The 10,087-nt window shown below is 52.4% G+C and overlaps 1 protein-coding gene across 1 annotated transcript; it reads left to right on the forward strand.

Moving 5' to 3' along the window:
* The first annotated feature begins 523 nt into the window (after positions 1 to 523).
* A1BG (alpha-1-B glycoprotein) lies at positions 524 to 4,596 on the forward strand. Its single transcript, XM_036274893.1, has 8 exons — positions 524 to 557; positions 640 to 675; positions 854 to 1,132; positions 1,534 to 1,806; positions 2,043 to 2,339; positions 2,965 to 3,258; positions 3,987 to 4,256; positions 4,589 to 4,596. The coding sequence occupies exons 1-8, from the start codon at positions 524 to 526 to the stop codon at positions 4,594 to 4,596; spliced, it is 1,491 nt and encodes a 496-aa protein (XP_036130786.1).
* The last annotated feature ends 5,491 nt before the right edge of the window (positions 4,597 to 10,087 follow it).

The raw sequence follows: 10,087 nt of genomic DNA on the forward strand, positions 1-10,087 counted from the left end.
CAACCAGGGCTATTCTTTTTATTTATTTATTTATTTATTTCCTCACCTGAGGATATTTTTAAATTTATTTTCAGATAGAGTGGAAGGGAGAGAGCGAGCAACATCGGCATGAGAGAGACACATTGATAGATTGCCACCTGCACAACCCCCACCGGGACCGGAGACGAAGCGCAACCGAGGTATGTGCCCTTGGCTAAAATCGAACCCAGGACTCTGGTCCATGGGCAACACTCTTACCGCTGAGCCATACCAGCCAGGGCCAGGGTCATTCTTTATTTTTAATTTAGTTCTTTTTTGTGCATATTAATTATTATTGCTGAGGTTCCTGAAGCCACGGGGATTCACCCTTGTCACCATCCTCTGAAGACACACACACACACACACACACACACACACACGTGTGCACAGCTGGCCTTCCAGAAGGGACAAACAGCAGTAAGAGGTCAGTGTCCTACTCCACCCACTGCTGCCCTCACTCAGGCTTTATTACCTCACTCACCAGGCTGGAGCAAGGCTGACCACCATGTCCATGCTGGTGGCCTTCCTGCTGCTCTGGGGTGAGGTCTCCTGGGCCTGGGTCCTCTGGGGTGCAGGGGCAGGAAGGGGCAGGCACGGGGCCTCACAGGCATGTCTCCACAGGTGTCTCCCTGAGCCCAGCGGCAGAAGCGGCCACATGTGAGTCAGGCCCGGGTCTGGGATGGAGGGTCGGGGCTGGTCTAGTGGTGGTGCAAGCACTTGGGACTTGGAGACGTTGGGTGCCCGTGGGACTTGGAGGTGGTGGGTGCATGCACATATGCACACATGGGGGGTGCCCATGTCCTCGTGCCTGGCTCTGACCCTTGCCCCCATGCAGTTTTTGACACCACGCCAGACCTGTGGGCAGAGGCTGAATCGCTGCTGGAACCCTGGGCCAACTTGACCTTGACATGCCGGGCCCAGCTGGTCACCAAGGACTTTCAGCTGTTCAAGGATGGGGTGCTACAGGAAATTGTGCACACTGACATAGATGCCAAAGAGTATCGCTTCCCACTAGGAGCAGTGACTAGTGACAATCGGGGCCGCTACCGCTGCTGCTATGCTATGGGCAGTAGATGGACGGGGCTGAGCAACCTGTTGGAGGTCACTGGGGCAGGTGAGCAGCTGGGGGTGGTGGGGGACTGCTGCTGGAGAGGCCTCCCTTCCTCCACTCCTCACTCTCCTTGTCCTCCTCTTCTGCCTCCTCCCCCTCAGCGGCTAGGGGACTTTGGGCATATCACCTGACATTTCTGTGCCTGTTTCCCCGTCTGTAAAATGAGGGTGATTTTTGTACTGACTCTGGAAGGTTGTGAGGAACAAATGACTGAGTCCCCAGATAGTGCTTAGGTCAGGCCTGGCACACAGGAGGGCCCGGCACAATTGCACATTTTCCTTTTGTTTTATGGCCCCGTCCATCTCCCTAGCTCCCTCACATCCTCATGAGCGTGTTAGTCCGGGTCCGCTGGGCCATCATATCTCCTAAGTCATGCTGAACCATCAACCCTGCCCCACCCGCAGAGACCCTGCCTCCACCCCTGCTCTCAAGTAAACCAGTGTCCTGGATTACACCGGGCCTGACCCCGACCCTGCTGTGCCGAGGGGGAATTCGGGGTGTGACCTTCTTGCTGAGACGGGATGGAGATGACCAGTTTCTGAAGGTGGTTGAGGCCCCTGAGGCTGTGGAGGCCACCTTCCCAGTCCACCAGGCTGGCAACTACAGTTGCAGCTACCGGACCCATGCAGCAGGCACTCCCTCTGAGCCCAGTGCCACTGTGACCATCCAGGAGATGGGTGAGTGCATGATGTATCTGAAGGGCTTCCTGGGGGAGGAGGTTCCTGGAGGACAGAGCTGCCTTTACCTTGACCGCTGCCCGGAACTGGGCCTGGGAAACAGTTGTCTGGATCACAGCAGGCCTGAGCACCACCCCGCTGTGCAGTGGGGAGGCCTGGGCTGCTACAGGGAGGGCAGGGCTTTCTCAGGGGACAGTGGGGACTTCACCGATCCAGCTTCCCTTCCTGCCTTGTAGCCACGCCGCCACCACCCAGGCTAACGGTCGAGGGAAAGTCTGCCGCTGTCCTGCTCCTTGGAAGGAAAGGCTCCCTCAGCTGCGTGGCGCCCCTGGAGGGCGCGGTGTTCCAGCTGCGGCGCGGAGACAAGGAGCTGCTCATAAACCGTTGGAGCAGCAGCCCTGACCGAGTCTTCTTTGACCTGAAATGGATGGCCCCAGGAGATGGCGGCCTCTACACCTGCCGCTACCACCTGCGTGGCGAGCAAATGCCCTGGTCCGCGGACAGTGAACCCGTGGAGCTGCTGCTGAGCGATGGTGAGCCTGGCGCTGTGCCCTGGGGTGCGCGGGAGACACCCAGGGAAGGTCCCCCGGGACTGCAGGACTCTGGGTCAGGCCCAGTCCCAACTAATGTGCCCGACCTCAGTTTCCCAGTTGAGAATGAGACAGTGAGCTCAGCAACCTCGAGGCCCCAAGAAGAATAATTGGGTCAACACTCAAGTGTGGCACAGGCTCAGCAGAAGCCACGTACCCGGGTCCCCCTAGCCCCTGGGTGCCGGTGGACTCGGGTGCAGGTGCGCGAGGAAGGCTGCCAATAGACGGCGGTCAGGCTGGGGCTGCAGGACCTGTCCAGGTCCCGGACAGGGAACGTCAACTCAGGAAAGGATCCCCGCCAGAGCCCGGGGTTCGATGACAAAACAAGACCCCCTCCCCTCGTCTGTTCTTAAGGAAATATTAACACGGAAGAGTGCAGGAGATCCAATGAGGACAGCGGGCTGGAGGGAGATGCGGCTTTCATTGGGGTGGTCTGGGCGGTCGGTCGTCCTCGAGCAGGCGGAGGGAGCCGGGCGGACTATTTCAGACTGGAGGCTCCGCGGAGGCAAAGATCGCGAATGCGGCCCAAGCCTCTGTCGGCGCCTCGGTCACCTGCGTCCTCCTGCAGAGACACTGCCGGCGCCCGACTTCTCGGCGGAGCCAGCGACCCTGCGCCCCGCGGTGGGCTCGCTGGTGCAGCTGCGGTGCCGCGCGCCCCGGGCCGGCCTGCGCTTCGCCCTGGTGCGCTACTGGGATGGATACCAGGTGCTCGATCTCCAGAGCCCCGCGGGCGCCGAGGCCCTATTCGAGTTGCGCGATGTTTCGCCGATAGACTCTTCCAACTACAGCTGCATCTACGTGGACACAGCGCCGCCCTTCGCGGGCTCGGTGCCTGGCGCGCACCTGGACCTGCACGTGGACGGTAAGTGGACGGGGCCTCCCTCCTCCCGCCCGTTGCATAGTGAGGTGCCCACTTGTCTTTGCTGTTAAAGCCATTCGCTCTGGGCCTCTGTACTGACGACTCTTTTTTTTTTTTTAAATCCTCACCCGAGGACATTTTTTGATATTTTGTTCAGATAGGGGCGGAGGGAGGGAGGGAGAGAGAGAGAGAGAGACATCGACGTGAAAGAAACACATGGAGTGATTGCCACCCACACGACCCAACCAGGGCCAGGGACAAACTGCAACCGAGGTACGTGCCCTTAGTGGGAACCGAACCCGGGTCTCTCCAGACCGCAGGCCGACGCCCTAACCGCTGAGCGAAACCGGCCAGGGCTGTACTGGAATGCAGAATTGGCCGTCGGTTGGAAGTCCTGGGGGTGCCTAGCATTTGGCTTATTTCCCTGGGACCTGAGCGTGTAGGTTGCTGAATCACTGACGGTTTTACACTCCTCGTGCCTTAGTTTCCCCGTGTTGTCTTATTATTAGCCCACGCCTGCCTGGGCCCCAGGCCCCAGGGGCCGAGGGTTAATATGTAATCTTCTGAGTTCTTGAGGTCCCTGGGGTCTGTTTGCTCTCTGATTTCCTCATCAGCGTCCCCACGGGGCAGAGGCCTTTTGAGCACAGGTCCCGCCTCCTGACCTTTGGCTGGGCCTTGCAGCTGCAGCTTGAGGCGATGGATTTACTTGCCAGACCCTTTGCTCCACCCAGGACCCCTCCCCAAGCCGCAGCTCCGGCCCCTGTGGAGTGGGGCAGTGAGTCCAGGCCAGGATGCTGTCCTGCGCTGCGAGAGCAGCGTGCCCTACTTCACCTTGGAGCTGCTGCGAGAAGGCGAAGTGGTGGCTTCAGCATATCACCCCTCAACGGACCTTGTGCTGACCTATGTCGGGCCTCAACATGCGGGCAGTTACAGCTGCCGCTCCCGCTCCCGGTGGCCTTTAGTGTCTGAGCTCAGCAACCCCGTGGAGCTCCAGGTGGCAGGTGAAGTTCCCCTGGGTTCTGAGGGCTGGGTCCCCCTCATGCCCAGACTGTGCCCTCTGCCTGGGGTGCCCTTCCTGAGGCCTGTTCCCAGCACATTGGTTAGTGTGCCCAGTTTCTGCTGTGGGTGGTGGATAACTGCAGGCAGGGAATCAACATGGGGGCAGAGATGGCTTGGTCAGCTGGAGCACCAGGAGGGAGGCCTGAGTATGGGGGTGTCTTGGCTGGCAGCTGACTAAGCTGCTTTCTTACTGAGGGGCCCCAGTGAGGTCTGCCCTAATTGCACATACGGTGCCTCCCTCTCCTGATATTTCTCTTCTGTCAAATTTGTCTAGGATCTTGATCCAGCTGCAGACCCAGGCTGCTGAAGGTATCCTGATGCAGTTTGGCTCAGATCCTTTCTGCTGCAGCTGGAGGCTGGACTCCCCCTTCCCCTGGGGAGGGGCAGGAGGGCTCTCCCTAATTCCTCCTACTAATTAATAAATGTGATGACAGACTTTAAAACGTGTCTTTTGCGCCCTGGCCGTTTTTTTTTTTTTTTTATCCTCACCTGAGGACATTTTTCCATTTTTTGTACAGATAGAGTGGGAGGGAGAGAGAGAGAGAGAGAGAGAGTAACATCGACGTGAAAGCGACACATCGAGTGGTCGCCACCCACACGACCCAACCAGGGCCGGGGACAAACTGCAACCAAGGTACGCGCCCGGGTCTCTCCGGACCGCAGGCCGACGCTCTAACCGCTGAGCCAAACTGGCCAGGGCTTTCAAGACCCTTTTCTTCCACCAAGATGCCACCCTCCCCAGGCTGCTGGGCCCCAGCTAGTGTGGGTAGCTTGAGGCTCCAGACACACCCAAACCCTCCAGCCTTGACCAGATCAGTCCCCACACCAGGAGGCATTTTACAGAGGTTGCTTGTTGTAGTTCTGTCCTGTGGTCTGAGTGACCACCAGGTAATGGTGCTGAACTGTGTCCCCAGTCAAAGGCCAGGTCCCCCCACTGGGAGCTTGAAGTTCAGGGAGGGATGGTACTCCTCTGTTCTTTCTCACTGGCCCTGGGATCTGAGCTCCCATTACCCCACTGGGCACCCTCCTGAACCCTTGCCCAGCCCCTGCCTGGATTTAGACCCTCCAGGTAGTGGCATGCAGTAGGTGTATATTCGTATTATCAACTAATACTTGATAAACTCTGTCTTCAAGGAATTTGCCCATTTCTCCTGTGTGATTGGTCCAATGTACATATTCCTGTATTCTCTGAATGCCTCTAAGGCCTGTAGTGATGACATCTTTCATGCCTGATGTCTCTTCTACCCCACACCCACTCTCTGCCTGTCTAGCTGGGGATTTATTAATCTTTTAAAAAATGAACTTAGCCCTGGCCGGTTTGGCTCAGCGGTTGGAGCGTCGGCCTGCGGTACAGAGAGACCCGGGTTCGGTTCCTGCTAAGGGCACGTACCTTGGTTGCAGTTTGTCCCCGGCCCTGGTTGGTCGTGCGGGTGGCAGCCACTCGATGTGTTCCTTCACATCGATGTTTCTCTCTCTCTCTCTTCCTCTCTCTCCCTCCCGCTCTATCTGAACAACAACAACAAAAAAAATGAACTTAGCTTTGCCTTTTTTTTTTTTTTTGAGAGAGAGAGGGAGGGAGGGATAAGAAACTGATTTGTTGTTCCACTTATTTATGTATTCATTGGTTGATTCCTGTATGTGCCCTGACTGGGGATCAAGCTCGAAACCTTGGCATATAGAGATGATGCTCCGATCAACTGACCTACCCGGACAGGGTGGCTTTACTAATTTTGTTCTATAGTCTCCTTTCTTTTTGCTCTCTACTTGTCTCATTACTATTCCTTTTACTTATTTCTGAATTAATTTGTTCTCTTTTACTTTCTTCAGGTGAAATTTATCATTGATTTTTGTAGGAGCAAACAGCAATAGCTTCATAGTAGGCTGTTAAAAATAGGTTTATATTAGTTTGAATCATAAAAATTACTTCTTTGTGGATAAAAAAGATCAAATACTGCCCTGGCCGGTTTGGTTCAGCGGTAGAGCGTCAGCCCTTGGACCAATGAGTCGCAGTTTCGATTTCAGCCAACGGCACATACATCAGTTGCGGTTTGTCCCAGGCCCTGGTCAGGGTTGTGCAGGAGGCAACCAGCCAATGTGTCTCTCTTGCATTAATGTTTCTCTCTCCCTTTCTCCCTCTATTTCCCTCCCACTCTATCTGCAGATAAATAGAAAAAAATATTGAGGATTAAAAAAAATATATCAAATACTGGCAATTTAATTACATTGAACTACATGAAATTACCAATATTTGGTGTTTTGTTTTATCACACAAAGAAGCAATTTCCTATTTAAATGGCTACAAGCTTATTCTTTAAAAATAAACTTTATTGAGGTTTCATTTACATACAATATAAAATATACCTTTCAAGTGCTTGATGGAGTTTGACAAATGTAACCATGAACATAATCAAGATCTCTATATCCATCTAGTTTGTGTTTGTAAAATTCTACAAGTTAAAACACATGCCATGTTAATGTCTGGCTCCCTGGCTTAATGCCAGCTCCACTGGCTCCCTTCAGCTTTATGCTTGCCTGAATATCCTTTAGTATATGCCTTTGCCCTCAGTCTTCCAACATCCTTGTTTTAGATCTATCTCTTCTAAAGAACTCGCACAGGCAGGGGGTTGGGTGGGAGAAATGAGTAAACCTTTTTTTTTTTTTTTAGCTTAAATAAATTGAATTTTAAAAAATCAGTCAAATTAAAAAATAACAATGAGATACTACTTCACTTCCACTAGTATGGCTAACATAAAAAAATACAGACAGCCCTGGCCAGTTGGCTCAGCTGTTAGAACACCGGCCCTTGGACCAGAGTTCCAGATTCGATTCTAGCCTACGACACGTGTCTCAGTTGGGGTTCGTCCCGGCCCGGTTGGGGTCATGTGGGTGGTAACCAATGTCTCTCTCTCACATCAGTGTTTCTCTCTCTCTCTTCCTCCCTTCCACATGCTCCATATGACCCAGCAATTCTCTTACATGTATAGCAGAGAAATGAAAAGATACAGCCACACAGAAAGCTGTATACTAATCTTCATAGCAACATTATTCAGTGTCCATCAATGGATGAACCGATAAACAAATGTAGTCTATCCACACCATGAAATATTATTCAGCCGTATAAAGGAATGAAGTGTTGCCCTGGCAAGTGTGGCTCAGTTGATTGAAGTGTTGTCCTACACACCAAAAGATCTCAGGTTCGATCCCTAGGCGGAATGCATATGGGAGACAGCTTATCAATGTTTCTTCATCACATCACCTCTCTCTTTCTCAAATAAATAAAAACATATCCTTGGGCCCTGGCAACTTTGGTTCAGTGGTTAGAGTGTTGGCCCACGGACCGAAGGGTTGTGGGTTCAGTTCCAGTCAAGGGCACATACTTGGGTTGCAAGTTTGATCCCCAGCCTGGGTCAGGGTCATGCAAGAGAAAACCGATCGATGTGTCTGAGAAGCAATGGAAAAATATCCTCAGGTGAGGATTAAAAACAAAAACAAAAACGTATCTTCAGGTGAGGATTTAAAAAAAAAAAGCTAAGTAAAAGCCAGCAATGTACAGACACATATGTATTTAAGGGACATGTCCAGAAGAGACAAGAAGTAGATTCATGGTTGCCTAGGGCTGGGGTAAGGGACTGCTAATGGGTAGAGGGTTTCTTTTTCTGATGACAGAAATGTTCTAAAATTGACTCAAAAACAGCCCTGGCGGGTTTGGCTCAGCAGTTAGAGTGTTGGCCTTCAGTCCAGAGAGACCCGGCTTTGGTTCCCACTAAGGGCGCGTACCTCAGTTGCAGTTTGTCCCCGGCCCTGGTTGGGCCAGGCGGGAGGCAGCCACTCAATGTGTCCCTTTCACATCGATGTCTCTCCCTCCCGCTCTGTCTAAACAAAAAAAAATGGAAAAATGTCCTCAGGTGAGGATAAAAAGTAAATAAATAAATAAACAAAAAATATGCCTGGATTTTAAAGAAATCCAATGTGTTGGTTTTACTTGGTTTATTGCATATTGAGATGCTCATGGACATTGCTGAGTATTTGTATGTGCTCCCAAAGTGGAGTGCTCCCCGGTGTAAACTCAGCCAGTCACTTACATTCTCCAACCCCTCGTCCCTGCCTTTATACATGGGGATGATCGTTCTGTGCTGTGTTGCATGAGGATTACATGAGGTGATTTATATAAATTATTTGGCAGATTGACTAGCACATGTAGGCTCCTAATAGACTCCTTTTTCCTTCCTGACCTCCTCCTGCTTTCGACAGACACGGGCAGAAACGTATGTGGTGACAAAGTGGGCTCTGCAAGTGGCTCACATGCAATGGGATCGTCAGAGAAAACAGGGAAGAAGATGGACACCCTGATAGTCGGGAACAGAGGCCATGATATCTAGTTACAGACACAGACCCTGAAGGAAGGACAGGGACATGGAACTGTGAGAGAAGGCCAGAGACTGACTGACAGGAGGCTGGCAGCCCCAGGCTCCACAGCACCATGGGACTCTGGGGCCACAGAAAGGGCAGACTCAATATTGTAACATTTTATTGAGCTCAGTGTGTGCCAGGCCCATGAGTGCTGGGGCCTTGGGGACATCAAGTTGTTCTTGCCTGGCAGGGCCCATGGTGGTGGGAGACAGCCCAGAGAACATACCCAAGAATGCTGCAGGGTGGAGAGCAAACACCCTGCCCCAGGGAAGGCACCAGTCACAGCACATGAGTTCAGCAGATGTGAGTCAGGGCCTATTGTATCCTGTAGTAACACATAGTGGATCAGAGCATAAGACATGGGCCCTGCTCTCGGAAGTTCATGGCATCCCTGGGAAACACGCAATGCACTCTGCAAGGAGTGAATACCATGTGGCAGGAGTTTTACGAGAGGTAAGTCGCAGGCACTCTGGAAGCAAGAAGGGCGAGCTGAATTCAGCTCAAGGAGGTGGGGTACACTTTGCTGGGTTGGGGAGGGGGAATATCTGAAACATCTTGGAGCAAAGCAGACAGAAGGGTTCCAGGCACAGGTACAAAGGCACTTTGGCAGGAAAAAGTATGGCTTCTTCAACAACTGCAAATAGTTCCATGTGGTCAGTGGGGCCATTTCTGAATGCACATAAAGGGCAGGCACAGGTGTTTGAGGTTTATCCCAGAGGGCAGTACTCTGAAAGCATTTCCCATTGCTGAACATACAGAAAGACCATATTCAGACACACATAGGAAGGTAATTGGCGAGGCTGCTTGGGGCCCAAAGCAATTCCCATCTCGGGAACGAGTAACCCATTCAGGAAGCTTTGCTGTAGAAGGTGACGCGTTAGAGAGCTTTTCACCATGGAGAACAGGATCAGATTTAGGGTAGAAAGAGCACCATGGACGCTGGTGTGGAGAAGGTAGAAAAGGGTCTGGAAAAGGCCCCTGCTGGAATCCACTTGAGAGTCAACGAGGGCTTACCTGAGGTCATGATGGTGGATAAGAAAAAAAAGTAGAAGGAGTTTAGGTAAAACCAACAGGACCAGTGGCTGGGAGGATGTGGAAGGAGGGGGAGAGGCACAAACAAACGCTGACACTTGGTGAAGACAGCAGGATGAAAGAGAGGCCGTGCCTGGAGAAGGCCTCACAGAAGAGGCAGCCTCGAAAACCAGCCTTGGAGTTGGATGTAATTTAGTGGAGTGCAATAGCTGGTGGAAAGGCACAGAGGTGGGCCCTGGTTGGGTAGCTGTGTTGGCTAGAAGGTCATCCTGATACTCCAAGGTTTCAGGTTTGATCCATGGTCAGGGCACATACAAAAAATGAATGCATA

Source organism: Molossus molossus, unplaced genomic scaffold (genome assembly GCF_014108415.1).
Source record: "Molossus molossus isolate mMolMol1 unplaced genomic scaffold, mMolMol1.p scaffold_m16_p_21, whole genome shotgun sequence".
Lineage (NCBI taxonomy): Eukaryota > Metazoa > Chordata > Mammalia > Chiroptera > Molossidae > Molossus > Molossus molossus.

Bases quoted from the DNA above. Each gene is read 5' to 3' on its own strand.
- A1BG (XM_036274893.1), top strand. From the start codon at position 524: ATGTCCATGCTGGTGGCCTTCCTGCTGCTCTGGG. The intron at 1,133-1,533 runs GTGAGCAGCTGG...CCCCACCCGCAG, and splicing joins GTTGGAGGTCACTGGGGCAG to AGACCCTGCCTCCACCCCTG. The intron at 3,259-3,986 runs GTAAGTGGACGG...TGCTCCACCCAG, and splicing joins CCTGGACCTGCACGTGGACG to GACCCCTCCCCAAGCCGCAG.